At 45.2% G+C, this 22,830-nt stretch overlaps 2 protein-coding genes across 3 annotated transcripts in view; both read left to right on the forward strand.

Moving 5' to 3' along the window:
• Positions 1 to 13,517, forward strand: part of LOC139277073 (xin actin-binding repeat-containing protein 1-like) — a 29,217-nt gene extending 15,700 nt beyond the window's left edge. The window contains exon 4 of the mRNA XM_070895088.1: positions 2,629 to 13,517. Within this exon, the coding sequence (XP_070751189.1) occupies positions 2,629 to 10,494 (7,866 nt within the window). The 3' untranslated portion in view covers positions 10,495 to 13,517. The remainder of the gene's footprint in view (positions 1 to 2,628) is intronic.
• Positions 1 to 22,830, forward strand: part of LOC139277083 (uncharacterized) — a 50,233-nt gene that overhangs the window by 16,759 nt on the left and 10,644 nt on the right. Inside the window, exon 1 of one of the 2 annotated variants that reach the window (XM_070895099.1) lies at positions 16,498 to 20,968. The exons of the other annotated variant lie outside the window; for it this stretch is intronic. The gene's annotated coding sequence lies outside the window, so the exon portion shown is untranslated. Of the gene's footprint in view, positions 1 to 16,497; positions 20,969 to 22,830 lie in introns of those variants that run through there. 2 annotated transcript variants of the gene reach the window in all.

The following is a 22,830-nucleotide window of genomic DNA, read 5'->3' on the forward strand; positions in this document are numbered from 1 at the left end:
AAAGATATTAGACTTTGTGATTTGATTGTTTTAGTTTTGCCTGCAGGAAGCCAGACTTAAAGGTTTGGATTATGATTTTGAATTGGCCCATTAGAACTCTAGCCAGGGATCTTAATGACACATTTCCACCTCTGGAAACTGTATTCAAATCTAGGCCACATTGATGGCATGAAAGTTTTCTCTCTACCTGTTTAACAGACATTAAGTGAAATGAGTTTGACAGTTCCTAGTGGTTGCCATATCGGTACTAAATTTTTATTCATCATCCATTACTGCCCCCCACCCCCCCAAAAATTGCATCCAATGTTAATCTTTGGACATTGACTAACAAATGATTAGGCCCAATTCAGAGGATTGCCTCTATATCAGTGTTGCCATTCGATATAAAAAAAAACAATATGCTAGAGAAAGATCACTCATAAGCTAATAAATTTGAACATATTTCTTGTGTGATGCCTATAATTCATCATGTCAAATTGCTTTCCCCACCAGTGATAAACTCATATCCACCAATTTATCACCCCAGTGATGTCCAGTTCAAAATCCTTTCTCCAGACACAATCCAAATTGAGAAGCACAAAGTCTATGGTCTCTTTTTTCACTGTTCAAATGGAAATAACATGAGAATGTAACATACCCACTACAGTGCCAACATCGATATGTTCTCAATAGCAAAAATAATCTGTTACTTTAATATTGTATAAAATCTGATACACTTTGAAGTACCATCACTCTGTGTGTGTTTGTGTGTGACGTTTGCAGTGATACGATTAACAGAATGTTTTTAAAGGGGTATGGTTGCCATCAAAAGGCTATTGACACGAGCTTTCTGATAGTGTTCAGCAACATAATTAGTGTGGCAAAAACATCATAATAACACAAAAACATGAGCACGTCATTTGCTCGTGACATGAGTATGACAAGACGTTATGCTGAGCTCTTTGGGTCTTCCTTCTTCCCAAGGATGGTGATGGTTCCCCTTTAAGACATTTTATTGCTGTGTCATTAATATTCAAGCAGCCTGGGCTAGCATGGGGTGGGACCTCTGCTGCTCCTCTGATACAGTATTCACTTACTTTACACCAAAGGCACCAAAATGATTTGAGTCTGGTAACATGTCAACTACAGAAGTGGAGGAGGGAGTGTCAGTAATGGATTCCATAGGTTTCAAAAAGATCCCAATGCTTTTGTACTTTAATAACAAATTTACTGTATTGTATTCCCTGGTTCCTGTTAATATAAACCTCTATTTATTATATGATGTCATCACACTTTTGTTTTTATTTGAATGACATTATGTGGTTACATAATATAAGCATCTATAGACATTCCCTTGGCATGCCAATACATTTTCATATCAGTTTGAGTACAAGTATTTAAAGACAGTTCCTCAATATTTAATACCTGACAATGCATCAATAGGCAACTGGTTAGCTCCAGACTGGACAAGTCTGCAATATAGGGGGAAATTTACTCTGACAGAGACTCTACCCACTCACTTAAGCTCCTTCCACAGACCTTGTACAATGTATCCTATTATGGATTCTACTTCACCCATTTAATCTCCCGAGGGAAAGTTCTGCATTAGTACTCCCTGATCCCCAAAAATCAGTTAAGTAAACTCCATAATATCTATCTACACTTACATTTCCATTACTCAGCCCGAGATAGTTGACTTCCACCAATGCCACTTGCCAGGTCCCATATTGTTCCATCTATGTTCTGTCTCTAATTAGCCCTTTAACCTCCAACTGCATCTTGCTCAAATCTTGTTGAAAGTGCAATTTTTCTTTCCGTAGTTCTACACTCAGAGTTTACTTAAAACATTGTCCAGTTAGTCTGCTTACATCTGCATTATCTACCCCTCATGATATTTTTGGCCGCATTAATCCTGCCACTTTTGCATCAACGCAAATGGTTTAGGGTACACATCAATGCAAAAGTGACAGAGAATTCGGAGGACGACAGAGCACACTAAACCCCTGAGATATGACACCCTCCCTCCAGGAGGCCATATCATGCCAGTTTTGAGTTCCCACAGTGTAAAGTATAAATTCCACCTTAAAAACTTGGATGATGCTCTCTCTCGTGTTCAGTTCCAGAGTCTATCCTCATACTTTAGTTCTGGAATTGTCCTTGTCATTTTTTTCTTAACTTACCCAAAGAATCTATGTCCTGTTGAAGATTAGGTCCACAAAGTATATTCCAAATATAACCTCACCCATAGTCTGCACAAGGTTTGGATAATTTCAAACAACCTTGTTTAGAAAAACTTGTCATTTTCAGCACTGGTGTGTACCCTGGCATTTTAGGAGGAAAACATATAGTCGGAATAATTTAACTGTGCTGCTTTCTGTGATGTGAAGAGGTCCTCATGAGTTTCAACAAGGCTGAGGACTGTTTGCTGTGCATTGATACTTACCTCTCGGCAACCCACCCTGCATGGTCTGTGCCACCAGCATTGGAGAAAGGTACAGCAATACTTTTCTTCTGTAAATCCATTTTATTTGAAAATTATTCATAATTAACCGTTTGACTTGCTTTTTGATTATTACTAAACCGCATTGCATGATGCAGGGCAAGGCCACTTTTCAACGAATCCTCATGTGTAACCTTGTTTTACTAAAGATGGCTCAGAACTTGGATAGGATCCAACTATCAGGTGTGGCTCAGACTTTGGAGAATGATTTTCTACCACCACCTCCTCCTCCTGACCTACTTGAGGCTACTACCAAGCCAAGCACAACAGTGGAACACTATCCTCAAAATATACCACCTCCTCCACATCAAACCTTTGTCAAGTTTCATCAGCAACGCCAAATTAATGAATTAAAGAGGCTTTATAAACACATGCACCCAGAGCTGAGGAAGAACCTACAGGAGGTGGTCAGTGAGGACTGGGCCGACGTGTTGAATGCCGAACGTACAGCTGCTGCCTTAGCAACTAGTGCCCGTGGCAATGACGATAAGGTGCTTCAAAGTGAGGTCCAGTCTATGCGCTGGATATTTGATAACTGGCCACTGGACACCATTGGTGAACACCAAGCAGCTAAGAAGCTGAAGGAGGAAGAGGCCATCCTCAGTGGCGATGTGAGGAGCACATCATGGAAGTTTGAAAACCAAACAATTAATGACATCAGTGCCCAGTATTCAGAATTTTCCGAAAACTCCTGTGTTGGAAACGAGCAAACCAAGGGTGATGTTCGCACAGCACTGTGGTTGTTTGAAACTCAGCCTATGGATATCCTAAATAAAATCTACTCCAAGGAGAATGATCTCCAAGAAGCAGTCCTGAAGGAGCCAGTGCAAAAAGGGGATGTAAGAGGTGCAAAACTGCTCTTTGAGACCCATCCGTTAGGTGCCTTGGGACGTAGAAATTCAGTGGAAGAAAGCAGCATATTACAACTACGCTCAGAAATACAGGAACTGAAAGGGGATGTAAACAGAACAGTGAAGCTATTTGAGACAGAACCATTATGTGCCATTCGAGATACTGTCGGGAACATCCACCAGATCAAATCTATCTGCAGGGAGGAAATCCAACGGAGCGGTAATGTCCAAAGTGCCCGCTGGCTGTTTGAAACTCAACCCCTGGGCAGCATTAACAGCGATTACTCAAGAGTAAAAATCATTCGAGGCATCTCCTTGGAAGAAACCCAACAAGGTGGTGTTGGCAAGAAAAGATGGCTCTTTGAAACGCAGGCATTGGATGCCATCAATGAGCAGACCGAAGAGACAAATTGCACAGCCAGCGTTAAGGTAATAGAAGGAGGAGATGTGAATAAGCAATGCTGGCTCTTTGAAACTCAGTCTCTTGACTCACTAAAGGAAAGCTCATCTGAAGAAATTGCTAAAGAACAAGTAATTGGAGGCAATGTGCAATCCAGTCTTTGGTTGTTTGAGACACAGCCGATGGAAATCCTGAAGGACAGCTTTGAAGTTGGCCACTTGAAGAGAGTTGTGACCGAAGAAGAAAAGGGAGATGTGAAGCAAAGAGCTCATGTGTTCGAAAGCTGCTCTCTGGACAGTATTAGCAAGGAGCAAAGTGAGACCTCCAGTAGCACTGGGACACTGGAGATACAGAAGGGAGATATCAAAGCTTATAAATTTCTCTTTGAAACTCTTCCTCTTGACAGCATTAAAAATTCTGATGAAATCTCTACTGAGAAACAGGGTGAAGTCTTGGCTGGAAATGTAAATAAGAACAGAGTTCTCTTTGAAACCATCCCGCTTTATGCCATCATGGACGGTGCAGGTCACTGCCATCAAGTCAAGACAGTAAGCCGTGAGCAGGTCGTTAGTGGTGATGTCAAACACTACAGGTGGATGTTTGAAACCCGCCGCCTGGATCAGTTCGATGAAAGCATACAAAACGTGGAACTAGTTAAAGGCATCACCAAAGAGGAGGGAGGAGCCAGCAATATGGAGACAACGAGATGGCTATTTGAGACACAGCCTCTTGATGTCATACACGCCAACGTAAACAAAACAGAAGTTCAGAGCTCTGAAAAGAAAGATTTGCTAAAGGGTGATGTGAAGACATGTAAATGGCTGTTTGAAACACAGCCAATGGACGCTTTGTATGAAAAATCAGAGGCCACGCAGAAGGGCGAAGCCCAACCAAAAGGTGATGTCAAATCACACACATGGCTTTTTGAAACACAAGCATTGGACAGCATTAATGAGAATGAAGAACAGCACCTGAGGGTCGTCAGTGCACAACTGGATGATGTTAAAGGGGTAGATGTGAAGACCACAAAGCATCTTTTTGAAACAGAACAACTTAGCAACATTGCTGGGGGTTTGGATGAGGCACAGAATATGAAATACACAAGCGAGGTGGACATTCAGTCAGGGAATGTATCAAGAGTGAAAGAAATCTATCAAAGCACCTCACTCAATGCAATAGGTGACGTGGTAGAAAGAAGAAAGAGTTTCAAATCCACACAAGAGGATGCCACACAGTCAGGGTCAGGATGTGTACACAAGTTCACTTGGCTGTTTGAAAACTGCCCCATTGACTCCATTAAAGAAATGTCAGAGGAGGCCACACCCAAGTACACAATTACTGATGTACAGGGAGGCGATGTTGGTGGCAAACGGTTTGTTTTCGAGACCTGCTCATTGGACCAGATAAAAGATGAAACCGATATAATGAATATCAGTGCAAGAAAGGAAGAGTCACTTGCCCAGGGTGATGTAAAGTCATGCACCATGCTCTTCGAAACGCAACCCCTCTATGCAATCCGAGATAAGGAAGGCCAATATCATGAAGTTACTACAGCAAAGAAGGAGGAAATCGTGAGGGGAGACGTAAGGGGTACTAGGTGGCTCTTTGAAACCAAGCCATTGGATACGATCAAGCCACTGGATGAGGTGTTTGTGATCAGAGCTGTCACGCAGGAGGATGTGCACCAGGGAGATGTGACAGCTGCTCGATGGAAATTTGAGACCCAGCCTTTGGATTCAATCAGAGATGAAGCACAGCCAGGAATAAAAGTGGTGGATGAGGTCCGAGGAGGTGATGTGCAAGCAAGCAAACAACTCTTTGAAGAGCAGCATGTACCCCAGAAATATGTAAGGATGGTCAGTGTCAGCGATGTTCAGAGTGGAGATGTCAGGACATCAACTTGGCTATTTGAAAATCATCCCATTGATTCCTTGAAAGGCGGGGCTGACGAAAGCACAGGTGCAACCACTGTCCATCGAGAAGATGTACAGAAGGGAGATGTGAAAAGGTGCACTTGGTTGTTTGAGTCCCAGCCACTGGACAGCTTAAAAGATTCAGATACTTTAATGAGCAAAGAAACTAAGGAAGAAGTGACAGATGCTGACGTGAAGACTACAACGTGGCTATTTGAAACAACACCCCTGGACACGTTCATTCATGCTCAATGTAGCACAGAAAGTGCCGAGATGACAGAACAAAGTGTCCATACAAGCTTACAGACCCTCTACAAATGCAATGCCATTACATCCAGGGGACTTATCATTGAATCAAGTGAGACAGGCATTCTAAAAATGGCCAAATATCAACTGATGAGTCAAGATGGTCCACACATTCTAAAAGAAGAGGTTATTGGTGGCAACTTGCAGAGAATTCTGATGCAGTTGCTTCAAAAGAAGGAATCTCTCCATTCTGAAGGGATTGTATTGAAAGAAGATGAAAGCGGGAAAATCTCTTCAACCAAACTTCAGCTTTTCTCCCAGTCCGAAACTGATGTTAGGAAAGAATTTGCTAAAGGAGACAGCGCTCACGCAATTTATAGCCTTCTTAAGCAAGACAGTAAAGTCAAAAGAGGTATTTTGATTCAGGAGACTGAAAGAGGAATTGCTCAGGTAACTGTTTATTCTCTGGTCAATCATCTCCAAAATGAAGGCGTTAAAAAAGAGGTGATCAAAGGAGATGTAAAGTCTACCATTGATAGTCTTCTTGCCTCTACCCAGCAGCAAACAACATCAATGACAGTAAATCGTGAGGAGAACGAGAGAGGGAATGTACAACTGTACACAACATGCATTGAATCAGGGACATTGGACTATCTCAAGGGCAGCCAGGAGGAATCTGATGATCCTTCGGTTTCCTCTCAGAAAGAAGAGATTGTACGTGGTGATGTAGAAGGTGCTAAAAGGAATTTGAAAGAGCATAAAGGACAAGTTGAAAGAACAGTCGCTGACATTGTACCAGGAGATGTCAAAGCAACCAAGAAATACTTCTTGATGGAAGCGCAGACTGCCCAAGATATTGTTCAGAAAGAAAACATATTCGGTGGTGATAGCAATTCTGCTCGTCAGGCCCTGGGGCAGGCAGCAAATCAGTCCACTGTGGTAGAGAAAGAAGAGATTGTGACTGGTGATGTTAAGGCAACACTGCAGTCCCTGAAGAATGCAAAGTATCAAACAAAGCAGCTGGACAAGGAAGAAGTTGTCTATGGCAATGTGAAAGACAATCTCGATGCACAACCAGAATCAACTTGTGGTAAGAGGGGAGTGAGTGTTGGAGGGCATTCAGAACATTCTGTTCACTCATTAGGTGAAGCCTCCCTTGCAGTGTCAGAGGTAGGGGCAGCAAATGCCACAGGTCGGGACCTTCGAGCAGCAATGGAGAACCTTCGAGAAGTTACAGCTGAAGCACAGAGTATCCAGCACATATCTAGCACGCGAGAACATTTCAAGAATAGCACACAAAGCTCAGCAACGTCTCAGCAATATCATCAAACCATTCAGTGCAAGAATGCAGTGGAAAAGGAAGTGAAGACAAAGGCACAGATCTCCACACAGCAGCAAGGCAGTGCCACGTCACGGCATCGAACGAGCACCCAACTGACTGTCACTCAGTCCCACCAGCTAAAGAGCCAACAGAATAATCGAAAGGTCAGTGCCTCTGAGGGAACACAAGGACTTATTCAGTCATTTGCAGCTTGCTCTAATGAAAGTCAGAAATGTGAACATTTAACCAAAGTAGTTAATAATGACAGAGATGAAATAGGAGCTGCTGCAGAACAAGTGCAGACTCTTGGTCAGTACTCGTCCAGTAACTTAGCAGAGGAAGATCGGGCAGTGGCAGATCAGGAGATAATTGTCAAGGGAGACGTAAAATCAACTATAGAGTCTTTAAAGAATTCAGTGGCAGAGCAGAAGTCTGTCGAGAGAGAGGACGTGGTCCGAGGTAACTTGCAGGCAGCTCTCCATTCTCTGGGAAAAGCTAATATGAATGTTTCCAAAGGTGATTTTAAAGCCGCCATGATATATAGAACCGCAGGCCAGTCACATTCATGGGACCAAAAGAAGAATGGTGTTAGAACTGTTTGTAATCAGAATTCGATATCACAATCTGACACTGAGTTTCCTCCTCCAGTTCCAGTGACAGAGACCACTGTACCGTCGAGTGAAGCTTGTGGCCAACCGCCAGTGGTGGGCACCGCCTTTCCCCGCAACCAGTCTGAGTCTTCTGCAACGAAAAATCCAGCTACTTCCCAGTTTCCTCCACCTCTTCCGCCCAAGACCCAGGAAAAAAATGTTCCGTCTAAGCCATGTATTGTACCGAAGCCACATGTCGTACCCGCCAGGCACTTGCCAATGCAGGGGGGCAAACCCATTCCGCCTCCCAAGCCTGAACACTTACAAGCAATCCATTCTGTTCCAAGTCCATCTACTCCACCGAAAAACTATGCATCAGCCATGCCAAAATCAAACCCATTTTCTCCTATTGCGTGCAACTCACCAATGTTTATTCCTCCAGTAAAAGCTACCAGGGCATCGCTTCCTACAGAGACTGCCCATCTGTCAGGATGTCAGGACATTCAATTAGAAGGGCAGTCTCTATCAGAAGAAAAATCTAGCACAATGGCATCTTACACCAAGGCAGTGAGAACTCCCTTGCAGTTGGCAGAGGACAAATACAAGCAAAGGAAGGAAGGATACACCAAGTCAGCTGTAATAGTCACCAGCCCAGCAGCAAATATGGTATCACAAGAGATAAGTCAACAGAGAGGAAGAAACTGCTCTGAAAGCCTTGTTGAGGCAAATGACCCAATAAACAGGGAACAAGAAATGGTACCAAAGAAGTTGACTGCGGCAGAAGAGGTCCAGGGATTCATGCAGTCATATTCGGAGGAAAGCACAACAAGAACTGAAATGTTTCAGGGATTCAAAGCTGCTCTTCACATTTTTGGTACCCAGAACAAATCAAACTCTCCTCAAGTGAGCCAGGCTAGCAGTCTGAAAGAGGATGTGACAAGGCCAGAGGGTATGCCTGCTTTACCAAAGAAAGTTAAAATTGTGCCAGCAAAAACCTCGGCCACTGTTACGGCACAGAAGAGTTGCCAACAGCCTCAGCCAAGTGCAGAGTTGAACCCGCAGCAGTCAGTCAAAGTGTCGTTTGAGCAACCACAGTCCCAAAGTGCCCAGTGCCACAGATGCATCGATCAGCATGGATTCAGTAACCAAGTATCAGCTGCAAATCGCCAACAAGTACTGTTGCACACAGAGCAGCAACGCACCCCGCAACCAGAGATGGTCGTAATGCGAGGGAAGCAAGGGAAAGAGACAGAAGACGATCGCAGGAAAAGGTTATCAGTTCACAAAGAGGAGATAATGCGAGGAAATGTGAAGGCAGCGATGGAGATATTTGAAAACCTGAGGAAGCGAGAAGAGCTGCAGAAGATCTTGTCCCAAGTTAAAGAGTTTGAAGAGGAGACTTTTGAAGTAGATGTGAAAGGCTTGAAGAGTTTATTTGAGAATGTGCCTGAATGGGTGGTGCCTAAGAACAACATGGTTAAGCAATTCAAACCAATTGATTGCCGAAAAGATGTGCTGCAGAATCAGCCTCGAGTAATCAAGGATGAATTAGAAGGTTTCTCTTCAGTGGAACTTGTGTTTGAAGATCTTGAAAGGGCGAGTACAGAGATAATCTATCTGAAGGAGCAGACATTGGCGAAGCTGTTACACATTGAAGAGTCCATTAAAAAGGCTCTGTATTCTGTCTCCAATCTGAAATCAGAGTCTGATATTGCAGGACTCTCTGGCCTATTTGGAGAGTCACTTGGAGTTTCTTCAAGCTCTCCGTCTGCCAATATCAAGAAAATTAGTCTCGTCTCCAGCAAATCAGGCACAGAAAAAGGCAAGCAAGTTAAGGAGGGCCATGTTCGAAAAGAAAGGTTAGAAAAGTCAGAGAAACAAGCTAGACTATTGTTAGATACCTCAGCTGTTCCCGCCCGCGTGTACTCTCCATCGTCTCCTTCCTACATTTCGATCGAATCTGCTGCTAGAAAACCTACAGATCCTTTGAAAAAAGATCTCCCTGCTCCACTAACAGAGGAGGCATCCATTTCTGCTGCTCCTCAAAATCAGGATGTCCCACCCCGATCTCCAAAGGTGACAACCTACGATGATCATGACAACCCAATTCTTTGCAATGGACACCAGCATGTCAGCATACAGAGTGTTGGAGCTGAGACAGCGAACCAGCAGTCTGTGCGCAGGAAGGACTCCGTGGTAAGAGACACCAACGATGAATTCATTCAAGCAAAGAACAGAAAGGGAACCAACATTGCCAATGCCAGTGACAATGTACCCAACTTATCTACTGGCTGTAGCCCTTTAAGTGGATTTAAAGGCAATGTCGTTGATAGAACTCAGAGCCCAGTCCCTCAAAGAAGCAAAAGTGTTGTAGAGTTCAAGACAGGGCCTGACGGAGGTGAGATAGTTGGTACGAAGACTGTCATGGAAAAATATGAAGAGATCGATCGATTTGGGAACAAAATTATCACATCAAAAACCTCAACCACGGTCACAAAGCAATCTGAGTCAACAACCTCATCGACATACGAGGTAGTTCAAGCGCCACCCAGATATGAAGTTGCTACTTCTCCTCTTCTTAGTAGGCACCTGCAGGGCCCTGTGACGCTAGCGGAAGACTCACGCCCGAACGCTAAGGAAAGTGGATTGGTGTTCGTTTCCTTTGGCAATCCCAATTCAGCAAAGAGATGTTAGATCTTAGCATCACACTGGGTTCTTTTAAAATACAACTTACAACATTCTGTATAAGAAATATAGAGGTGGGAAGAAAAATCATGAAGCTGGAAATCTGAAATAAAAACCAAAAAGGTGCTGGAGATATTCAGCAAGCCTGGTCAGCCTCTGGAGAGACGGGTTAACATGTTGAATGTAGGCCCCTCCTCACATTGGTACAGGCAGGTATGAGAGTCACTGCTCATGGAGGATCCACACTTTAAGTGTCGACCTCATTGATCTTTCAGAAGAAAGAAAAAAGACTGTGCAATTTTAAATGAAAATAGAAGTGCACAGCAAGTTCATCAGCATCTGAAAAGAGAAAAGACAGGTTAAGGTTTGAGGTGCAGATCCTTTTCAGAGAATTGAGTTTCGATGAAGAGCTTACACTCACAATGTTGACCATCTTTTCTGTTTTCAGCTGGTGCTGGTCCGAGATTCGACACCACGTTTGACATGGCACTGGAGTTAGACTCCATGGGTGGTCATTTTATCTTTGGGCAATGGTGTAACACGGGTGAAATTGAATATACATCCTTTCACTTCTCATTTCAAATTCTTGTTCTCTACTGCCCACCCAACTATCATAAAAATGTTAACGCTGAGATATCTTCACTGGTTTCCTCCCTCAGCCTCTGCACAGAGCGACTTCTCGTCCTCGGTGATTTCAACCTCCATCTCAATTCATCATGCTCTCTCTCCGCTGAGTTCATAACCCTCCTATCCTCCCTCAATCTCTTCCTCCATGTAAATGCCAAAACCCCCCCAAGATTGGAAAACTGCAAATATAACGCCCTTATTTAAAAAAGGAGGCAGACAAAAAGCAGGTAACTTATCGACCAGTTAGCCTAACAGCAGTGGTTAGGAAAATGTTGGAGTCCATTATTAAAGAAGCAGTAGCAGGACATTAGAAAAAGTAAAATTTGGTCAGGCAGAGTCAGCATGGATTTATGAAAGGGAAGTCATGTTTGACAAATTTTCTGGAATTCTTTGAGGATGTAACGAACAGAGTGGATAAAGGGGAACCAGTGGATGTGGTGTATTTGGACTTCCAGAAGGCATTTGACAAAGTGACACATAAAAGGTTACTGCAACAGATAAAGGTTCACAGGGTTGGGGGGTAATATATTAGCATGGATAGAGGATTGGCTAACTAACAAAGAACAGAGAGTCGGGATAAATGGTTCATTCTCTGATTGGCAACCAGTAACTAGTGGGGTGCCATAGGGATCAGTGTTGGGACCCCAACTATTTACAATCTATATTAACAACTTAGAAGAAGGGACTGAGTGTAACGTAGCCAAGTTTGCTGATGATACAAAGATGGGAGGAAAAGCAATGTGTGAAGAGGACACGAAAAATCTACAAAAGGACATAAGACAGGCTAAGTGAGTGAGCAAAAGTTTTGCAGTTGGAGTATAATGTCGGAAAATGTGAGGTCATGCACTTTGACAGAAAAAAATCAAAGAGCAAGTTATTACTTAAATAGAGAAAAATTGCAAAGTGCCGCAGTACAGCGGGACCTGGGGGTAAATTGTACATGAAACGCAAAAGGATAGTATGCAGGTATAGCAAGTGATCAGGAAGGCCAATGGTATCTTGGCTTTTATTGCAAAGGGGATGGAGTATAAAAGCAGGGAAGTCTTACTACAGCTATATAATGTATTGGTGAGACCACACCTGGAATACTGCGTGCAATTTTGGTTTCCATATTTACGAAAGGATATACTTGCTTTGGAGGCAGTGCAGAGAAGGTTCACTAGGTTGATTCCGGGAGTGAGGGGGTTGACTTATGAGATTTATGGGCCTCTACTCATTGGAATTCAGAAGAATGAGAAGTGATCTTATCGAAATGTATAAGATTATGAGGAAGCTTGACAAGGTGGATGCAGAGAGGATGTTTCCAGTGATGGGGGACACTAGAACTAGAGGGCACGATCTTAGAATAAGGGGCCGCCCATTTAAAATAGAAATGAGGAGGAATTTCTTCTCTTAGAGGGTTGTAAATCTGTGGAATTCGCTGTCGAGGAGAGCTGTGAAAGCTGGGACATTGAATAAATTTAAGACGGAAATAGACAGTTTCTTAAACGAGAAGGGGATAAGGGGTTATGGGGAGCGGGCGGGGAAATGGAGCTGAGTCTATGATCAGATCAGCCATGATTTTATTGAATGGCGGAGCAGGCTTGAGGGACCATATGGCCTACTCCTGTTCCTATTTCTTATGTTCTTATGTCACCCATATTCACGGCGACCCCCTTGATCTTGCCATCTTGTGACCTCTCTACTCCCTTCGTGTCAATCACAGATAAGGCGCCACTTGTTTGCAAATCTCTCCATGGCCTCGTCCCTCCCCATCTGTAATGTCCTCCAGCTCCCCAATCCCCCGAGATATCGGCGCTCCTCCAATTCTGGCCTCTTGAGCATCCCCAATTTTAATCACTCCACTATGGGTAGCCATGCCTTCAGTTGCTTTTGCCCTAAGATCTGGAATTCGCTGCCTAAATCTCCCCACCTCTCTACTTCTCCTTCCTCCTTTAAGATGCTCTTTAAAAGCTACCGCATCTGCCCTAATTTCTCCTTAAGTGTCATATAAATACAAGCATATAAATACAAGTTGTTGTTATACATCATGCCCAATTTTCCTTTCCTTGGAAGGGTAAATTGGGCATGGTGTAGAATGGGCAGTTAATTCGATATCATCCGTTTTACACCATCGCTCAATGTTAAAATTACCCCGCGTGTGTTGCATATTTCCTATTTTTACTGAAGACGTGTATTGTGATCGTAATTAGACTACAATTTTGCATTCAAATTAAATTTTTCTACACTTTTTTTCTCCTCAAGTTTCCTTTGTATTTTAGCTCTATATCCAAGATAATTGTATCTTCTCCGCTAGGATCTCCAAAAGTCTCTTTCCGCCTGTGAACTGTTCTTCCTGTTTGCTAAACATTTTATTCTCTTTTTTTTACTTCCACAGCCTGCCTTAATAAACGTTTTTACTATTTCTTCAGTTTTATCTGATTTTTTTTTTGCATGGAATCTGTTTCAGACTGTGCGATGTTATTTGGATTTAATTTAAGAAAACAGCATTTTTGCATTCGATATTTTACTGTGCTGATCTTTAAAAAGAGATTTGCATTCCAGCATTAATGTGACTCCTGTGGCTCGGTTTGTAACTGCACTGGCCACTGTGAAACCAAGCTGTTAGACAAAGGTTCCAAGGTTCAACTCTGTACTGTCATCATCATCATCATCATAGGCAGTCCCTCAGAATCGAGGAAGACTTGCTTCCACTCTTAGCATGAGTTTTAAGGTGGCTGTACAGTCCAATACAAGAACCACAGTCTCTGTCACAGGTGGGACAGACAGTGGTTGAAGGAATGGGTGGGTGGGGAGTCTGGTTTGCCGCACGCTCCTTCCGCTGCCTGCGCTTGATTTCTGCATGCTCTTGGCGACAAGACTCGAGGAGCTCAGCGCCCTCCCGGATGCACTTCCTCCACATAGAGCGATCTTTGTCCAGGGACTCCCAGGTATCAGTGGGGATGTCGCACTTTATCAGGGAGGCTTTGAGGGTGTCCTTGTAACATTTCCGCTGCCCACCTTTGGCTCGTTTGCTGTGGACGAGTTCCAAGTAGAGCGCTTGCTTTGGGAATCTCGTGTCCGGAATGCAAACTATGTGGCCTGCCCAGCGGAGCTGATCAAGTGTGGTCAGTGCTTCAATGCTGGGGATGTTGGCCTGGACGAGGACGCTAACGTTGGTGCGTCTGTCCTCCCAGGGGATTTGTAGGATCTTGCGGAGACATCGTTGGTGGTATTTCTCCAGCGACTTGAGGTGTCTACTGTACATGGTCCACGTCCTGTCAAAACCTGTACTGTGCTCAGTTAATGGATGGCAGCCAGAACGGTGCTTGTGGGAGCCCTGCCGTTGTCTTCTATGCCACTAGGGGAAGGGGGAAACAATTAGCCAGGTATCTCACTCATGTTTGCTATCCAGTGACTCCTGCCGGCAAATGAGTGGATGTTGGATGAAGACAGGTTTGGCTCATTTGTGATGCTCCCCCCCTTTCCACATGCTGCAAGAGCCCCACTAAAATTCCCTGTCTAGTCTTCCTCGTGAAGAATGGTCACATAGAATAGTACAGCACAAAAGACCATTCGGCCCTTAGAATCTGTGTTGGCTCTTTCAAAGAGCAATCCAGTTAGACCCATTCGCCCGTTCTTTCCCTATATCCCTGCAATTTTGGATTTGTAGGCACCTTGACACAACAGTGGGGGCAGTTCAGGTTTCACCCAAGATACACTGCCTGCATATGGAGCGAGCCTTTGCTTTAGTGGTAACACTCTCGCCTCTGTGTCAAAGGTGCAGGGTTTGAAACCCACTCTAGACAGTCTTGGTGAGTGGAGGTCGGTGCTCTCACTCTGAATTCCTGATTGACATCCAGCAAGCAACTTGTGCACTGTAAGTGTGGGTATTGTATGGGGTTGTTGGAGCCCTTAAAAATATTCCTGCTGTATAAGACCAACACCCTATCAGCTGGTAAAATGATGTTTATGGCCATCGAAGGAGCATTCATTTCATGGCCAATCAGCCTGTGAATCCTTACACCACCTCACACTATAAGATGAAAGAATGCTCATATCATGGCTTATCACACTGTGAATTCTTCCAAAACTTCTCCAAGGATAAAGTGTGATGATATGATAACAACTGACGCATGCAACTTCAATTATGCTGCCCGGGTGAAAATTCTACGCAAGCATTTGTAGAGCTTCTCTCCCAGAACTTGTCTTAAGGTATAGACGGTGCAGGCAGCAGTGTCCCACTATCGATATATTTCAATTAATTTGAGATAGGTTTGAGAAGTGCCCAGGAACTCCAAGGCTTGGGGATCTTTAACATCAAGTTTGACACTGCACTGGAGTTAGACTCCATGTGGTGTCAAGCAAAAGAGATGTGAAACTACCAGGTCAGGCCTCGACTCTGGATTTATACTCGAGCCTTCATGCAATGGGAGTGCAATTTGGAGATTTCGACACCACCTGACCAATTTATCACCCATTAAAATGGGCAGACATTCATCCTCAGCACAATGGCCTGGATTCCAGGCTGCTAGGCACTAGGAGTGCTAATTTACATTAAAGAACGGGTAATCATAGGATGCACACTGATCACTGCACTTGAATTCCTAAATATTCACTCCCATCACGTGAACCTCTGTGCGGGGAGCACTAATTCAGAAAATCTATCCCAATTTTGGCGCCAGTGAATTCAATGAGTTCACCTCTTCTTTGTGTTGCGAGATCTACCATTTTAGGCTCAGGACTCCAAGCAGCTAGCCTATCCCATCACAAAGCACATGATGGTAAAGGCCCATCTTAATTCATCCATCCAGAACAAACCTACGCTCCCACCATTACTGCATCTAGTTGTTTGTTTAAAGATTCCAGGATATCCACCATTCTGTTCAGACATCCATTGAATGCCTGCGTAGAATTCTCCATTGAAAGATCAGCAGAACCAATGGGGAGATAGCTACAAATTTACATTTTGTAATTTCCCCAGGACATATGCCAATGTTCATCTGAAGTTACAGCGGAAACTCACGGGAAACCCATTGAAATTCTTCTCCCAAGAGTTCATCAATCACTATGTGAAGAATTTTCTGAAATCAGTTTTTAAGCTAGGAACATAGGAATTGCTAGACTGAAAAAAGCCACGGTCCATCTAGTTCGCCTTCTACCATCGTAGTAGTCGCATGATTCAATCATAACGGAGTTGTTAACTAATCATAGGTGTTAAGTCCTTGCTCTACAGCTTGAAACCACACGAGGCACATTCTGGGAACAAGGTCACTCTGTGACTTTAACTCTTTATTCACAGGACTCCAAGTGATGACCCTGCGTGGGACCTCCCTGTTTATACCTGTGTGATCAGGTAAGGAGTATCTCCCACAAGTTCACCCCTTGTGGTCAAGGTGTGCATCAAGGTTGAGTGTATACAGTAATACAGTGGTGTTACATTGTGGCTACATACATGACATCACCTTCCCCCCCCCCCCCTCCCCCAAAGTCTTATTGGGATCATAGGTTTAGTCTTTCAGGTGGTCTACGCTCCCTCGTGGAGCGCCGCAGTTGGGGCTCTGGTTGTTGGACACTGACATGAGTGTCTGTCACTGTGGAGATTCCGGCCTGTCCGGGCTGACCGCAGGGACTGTGCATTCTTCTGAATGCTCTTGTTGCTCGTTCACTGGCGGTGTTGAGAGCTCCATCTCATGGTCTTCTTCATTTTCCTCCGTGTCGATGCTGAACCTTTTTTTTAAACTTGGTCCCGATGCTTACGACATATCTGACCATTGTTGAGTTTTACCACGGTGACCCTATTCCCCTCTTTGTCAATTGCAGTACCCTCAAGCCATTTGGGCCCCATGGCGTGATTGGGGACGAATACAGCATCATTTATTTCTATACATCCCCCCCTCGTATTACGGTCATGGTACTCGTTTTGGGACTTGCGCTTGCCCTCAACTATGTCGGTCAGTACTGGGTGAATGAGGGACAACCGAGTTTTGAGTGTCCGTTTCATTAGTAGCTCTGCGGGCAGGACCCCCATGAGCAAGTGCGGTCAGGATCTATAGGCCAGCAGGAGACGCGATAGGCGGCATTGTAGGGAAGGTCCTTGAATCCTGAGCATACCTTGCTTGATGATTTGGACCGCACGTTCCACCTGGCCATTGGAGGCTGGCTTGAATGGCGCAGTCCTGACATGGTTGATGCCATTGCCCAACATAAACTCTCGGAATTCATGGCTTGTGAAACACGGGCCATTATTACTAACCAGGATGTCCGGCAAGCCATGGGTTGCAAAGATCGCACGGAAGCTTTCTACGGTGGTGGATGACGTGCATGAATTCAGAATGATGCACTTGATCCATTTCGAGTACGCATCTCCCACAATAAGGAACATCTTACCCATGAATGGGCCTGCGTAGTCAACATGAATGCGTGACCATGGCCTGGTAGGCCAGGGCCACGGGCTGAGCGGGGCCTCCCTGGGGGCATTACCCAGCTGGGCACACGTCGTGCACCTGCGAACACAGTGTTCCAGGTCTGAATAAATTCCAGGCCACCAAACGTGTGACCGGGCAATGGCCTTCATCAGCACAATGCCTGGGTGCTCGCTGTGGAGTTCCCTGATGAATGCCTCCCTGCCCTTCTGGGGCATAACTACGCGGCTGCCCCATAGTAGGCAGTCAGCTTGGATGGAGAGCTCATCCATCCGTCTGTGGAACGGTCTGACCTCCTCAGGGCATGCTCCGTGTGCAGGTGCCCAATCCCTAGTCAGGACACATTTGTTAATCAGGGATAGGAGGGGATCTCTGTTTGTCCAGATTTTGATCTGGCGGGCTGTGATGGGGGAGCCTGCGCTGTCAAAGGCATCGACAGCCATGACCATCTCGGCGCTTTGCTCCGCTACCCCCTCAGTGGTGGCCAGCGGAAGCCTGCTGAGCGCATCAGCGCAATTTTCCATGCCGGGCCGGTGCCGGATGGAGTAGTCATAAGCAGCCAGCATGAGAGCCCATCGTTGTATGTGAGCTGATGCATTGGCATTGATAGCCTTGCTGTCTGACAACAGAGATGTTAATGGCTTTTGGTCCATCTCTAACTCAAAGAGGTACTGATGCATTTTTTTTTACACCATAGACACATGCAAGCGCTTCCTTCTCGACCATGATATATCCCTGTTCTGCTTGAGAGAGCGACCTGGAGGCATAAGCCACAGGTTGTAGTTGACCCTCAGCATTGCCCTGCTGCCACAAGCACCCAACCCCATAGGACGATGCATCACATGTAAGAACTAATTTTTTACAAGGGTCGTACAGGGTCAACAACTTGTTTGAACAAAGTAGGTTTCGCGATTGATCAAAAGCCCGTTCCTGACAGTCCCCCGCAAAACCAATCGCAATCCTTACGCAGGAGCACGTGTAGCGGCTCCAACAACGTGCTCATGCTCGGCAGAAAGTTCCCGAAGCAGTTCAACAGTCCCAGGAATGAATGCAACTCCGATGTGTTGCAGGGCCTGGGTGCTCGTCGAATCGCCTCTGTTTTGGATTCGGTGAGCCGAATCCCATCTGCAGCAACCCTCCTGCCCAGAAACTCAACCTCAGGGGCTGAAAACACACATTTAGACTTCTTGAGTCGCAGGCCTACCCAGTCCAGTTGGCGTAGCACCTCCTCCAGGTTGTGGAGGTGTTCCTCGATGTCTTGACCCGTGATGAGGATGTCGTCCTGGAATACGATCGTTCCAGGAATGGATTTAAGCAGGCTTTCCATGTTTCGTTGAAAAATCGCAGCCGCTGATCAAATGCCAAACGGGCACCTCTTATAAATGAACAGTCCCTTGTGTGTGGTGATGGTGGTCAGTAGTTTAGATTCATCGGCCAGTTCCTGGGTCATATAGGCTGAAGTGAGGTCCAACTTGGTGAACAGCAACAGCTTGCCACCTGCCAGCGTGGCGAAAAGGTCCTCCGCTCTCGGGAGCGGGTATTGATCTTGTAGGGACACTCGATTGATGGTGGCCTTGTAGTCGCCACAGATCCTGACAGAGCCATCCGCTTTTAGGACGGGAACGATGGGGCTCGCCCAGTCGCTGAATTCAACAGGCGAGATGATGCCCCCTCTCAACAGCCAGTCCAATTCGCTCTCAATCTTTTCCCGCATTACATATGGCACCGCTCAGGCTTTGTGGTGCACTAGCCTGGCGTTCGGGGTGATGTGTATCACTAGTTTAGTGCCTTTGAAAGTCCCAACGCCAGGTTGGAATAATGAATTGAATTGTTGCAGAACTTGTGAGCACGAACTTCACTCCACAGATGACATTGCGTGAACATCCCCCCATTTCCAGATCATCTCGGCTAACCAGCTCCTCCCCAACAGTGCGGGACCATTGCCCGGGACAATCCAGAGTGGCAACCGATTCATTAACCCATTGTGTGTTACAGCCAACATTGCACTGCCTAGCACCGGAATGATTTCATTAATGCAAGTCCGTAATTGTGTCTCGACACGTGCTAATTTTGGTCGACTGGCTTTAAATGGCCATAGCTTCTCAAATTGCTGAACGCCCATGAGTGACTGGCTGGCCCCAGTGTCCAGCTCCATGCGTACAGGGATACCATTTAACAAAACCTTCATCATCATGGGTGGCGTTTTGGTGTATGAACTGTGAATATTCGCCACATGGACCCGCTGAACCTCGGCGTCCATCGATTCGCTCTAAAAATCATCCTGCCTCAGAGGACCCTCTTCTGGACCATCCACCTCATATATTAGTCTGGTTGCAGGCTTCCTGCACATTTGAGCTAAATGGCCACTGAGATTGCAGTTCCAGCAGACAAACTGTTGAAATCTGCAGGATCTGGCTGAGTGTTTTCCCCCACACCTCCAGCATGAGTTAAAGCTTCCATTGTTGGGAAGAAAGGCACTACGGCTAGGCATTCCACGCTGACTGTCCCTTGGACTGCTCTTAAGTATCCTATTAGTGGGTGTCAATGGCCCCATCCCGGGTCGCATTGTCCACTGTGATGGCGTGAATGTCCGTTCAGCCTGCCATTGTCTCTGTTGCAGTCCTACTCTGGGGTCTATTGCTGCCTGGGGAATGTCGGACTGCTCTGCCTTCCTGCAAGGCTCTGAGCCGCATTGATGATGTTGACTCCCTGATCCCTCGCCACGTTAGAGGCAGAATTGCGCGCGTATATTATTTTCGTCTCTTCCTCCCCCGCCATGAAAGTTTGAGCTATCAACGCCGCCGCTTCCAAGGTCAAATCCTTGGTCTCAATTAACTTGCGGAAAATTCCCGCATGACCGATGCCCTCGATAAAGAAGTCCCTTAGCATCTCCCCCTGCAGACGTCCTTGAACTTACAGAGGCTGGCCAAACGCTGGAGTTCTGCTACGAAGTCCAGTATGTTCAGTCCTTCTTGACGTCGGTGGGTGTAGAATCTGTGTCGGGCCATATGTATGCTACTCGCCGGTTTGAGGTGCTCCTCGATCAATTTGCTAAGTTCTTCAAAGGTTTTGTCCGCCGGCTTTTCGGGTGCTAGTAAGTCCTTCATGAGCGCATACGTCTTTGGTCCACAGCTGGTCAAAAGATGAGCCCTTCGCTTGTCGGCCGCTGCATCCCCCAGCCATTCTTTCAGAACAAAGCTTTGCTGAAGCTTCTCGACAAAATCGTCTCAGTCTTCCCCAACACAGTACCGTTCCCCTGTGCGACCGGTGGCCATTCTCGTGGGTCGTGAATTCCCGTTTCTCGTCGCCACTGTTAAGTCCTTACTCTACAGTATGAAACCACACGAGCCACATTCTGGGAACAAGGTCACTCTGTGACCTTAACTCTTTATTCACAGGACTCCAAGTGATGACCCTGGGTGGGACCTCCCTTTTTATACCTGTGTGATCAGGTAAGGAGTGTCTCCCACAAGTTCACCCCTTGTGGTCAAGGTGTGCATCAAGGTTGAGTGTATACAGTAATACAGTGGTGTTACACTGTGGTTACATAAATGACAATAGGAATCAATCTCTATCAATTAATCTGCAACAGACCCAGGCATGTAACGCAGCAAACCCCAATTGTGGAGAGCTTTGGAATCCATACGTCCAAGACCACCAGGTCTTCCCAAACATGCCACAATTATCCTGTCATAGATTCATAGAATCTTACAGCACAGAGGGAGGCCATTCAGCCCATTGTGCCTGTGCTGGCTATTTGAAAGAGCTATCCAATTAGTCCCACTCTTTCCCTGTAGCCCTGCATATTTTTGCTTTTCAAGTATCCATCTAATTTCATTTTGAACGTTACTATGAAATCCAGATCATAACAACTTATGCATTTAATGATTCCTCATCTCTACCCTTGGTTCTTTTGCCAATAATCTTAAGTCTGCGTCCTCTGGTTATTGACCCCCATGCTAGTGGAAACAGTTTTGCCCTATCTACGTTATCTTTCTTCCGAAATGAAACACTTCACACTTCTCTACATTAAACTTTATCTGATATGTGTCTGCCCATTTCATCAGTCTGTCTATGTCTTCCTGAAGTCTGCTACTATCCTCTGCAATGTTTACTACATTGCCAAGTTTTGTGTCATCTGCAAAATTTAAAAAATTGCCTCCTATACCCAAGTCCAGGTTATTAATATATATTAAAAAGAGCAGTGGTCCTAATACCTGGGGGAGACCACTGTATCTTCCCTCCAGTCTGATAAATGGCCATCTACTACTACCCTCTGCTTTCTACCCTTAGCCAAGTCTGTATCCATGCTGCCACTGCCCCTTTAATCCCATGATCTTTGATATTCCTAACAGAAAGAAAAAGAAAACTTGCATTTATATAGCACCTTTCGCAACCACCATTGTCCCAAATCCCGTTACAGCCAATTAAGTACTTTTTGACGTGTAGTCACTGTTGTAATGTAGGAAGTGCATCGCCAATTTGCACATGGCAAGATCCTACAAACAGCAATGTGATAATGACCAGATAATTTGTTTTTTTAGTAATGTTGATTGCGAGATAAGTATTGGCCAGGACACCAGGGAGAATTCCCCTGCGAAATAGTGCCATGGGATCTTTTACCTCTACCTGAGAGAGTAGACGGGGCCTCGGTTTAACGTCTCATCCAAAAGACGGCACCTCCGACAGCTTCTCACATTCCTCTCAGCCTAGATTTTTGTGCTCAAGTCTCTGGAGTAGGACTTGAACCAACAACCTTTTGACTCAGAGGCAAGATTGCTACCAATTGACATATTTTTAAAAGGCGGTGACATCTTTTGGAGGAATGCCAGGTTTGCAAACAGAGTGATACTATTGGCTGTAGAAATATATCATCGTGTCACCATTTGCACATTTTCTGATTTGTTTACTAATTTGTTAGTGAAAAGAAAAGATAGATAAAGATAGAATCAGGATATGGGGGTTCCCTTGACGGTTCAATGGATGTAGGGCATCACCCAGTGTAGTACTAAGCCACGCACACCAGGTTTGTATCTGCACTCTCTGCTGAGTTAGCTAATCTCAGCCAGGGCACTGTTAAGGGTACTACAACTGAGCTCTGGTAATACAAAGGCCATCCAACTTTCTTATTCCTGATCACTATCCAGTAACCCCTGCCAGGTTTGTACGTTGGCAAGGACAAAAAGATCTTGGCTGTGAATCGACACAAAGCCGAATAGCCTGCTGATACCCATCATCTATCCTTATAGATGAAGAATGACTACTTGTAGGGCTGCTGGCACCTGTGAAACCACACCCCAGCAAAGGGGAGAAA

This window comes from Pristiophorus japonicus, chromosome 1, assembly GCF_044704955.1.
Source record: "Pristiophorus japonicus isolate sPriJap1 chromosome 1, sPriJap1.hap1, whole genome shotgun sequence".
Classification (NCBI taxonomy): domain Eukaryota; kingdom Metazoa; phylum Chordata; class Chondrichthyes; family Pristiophoridae; genus Pristiophorus; species Pristiophorus japonicus.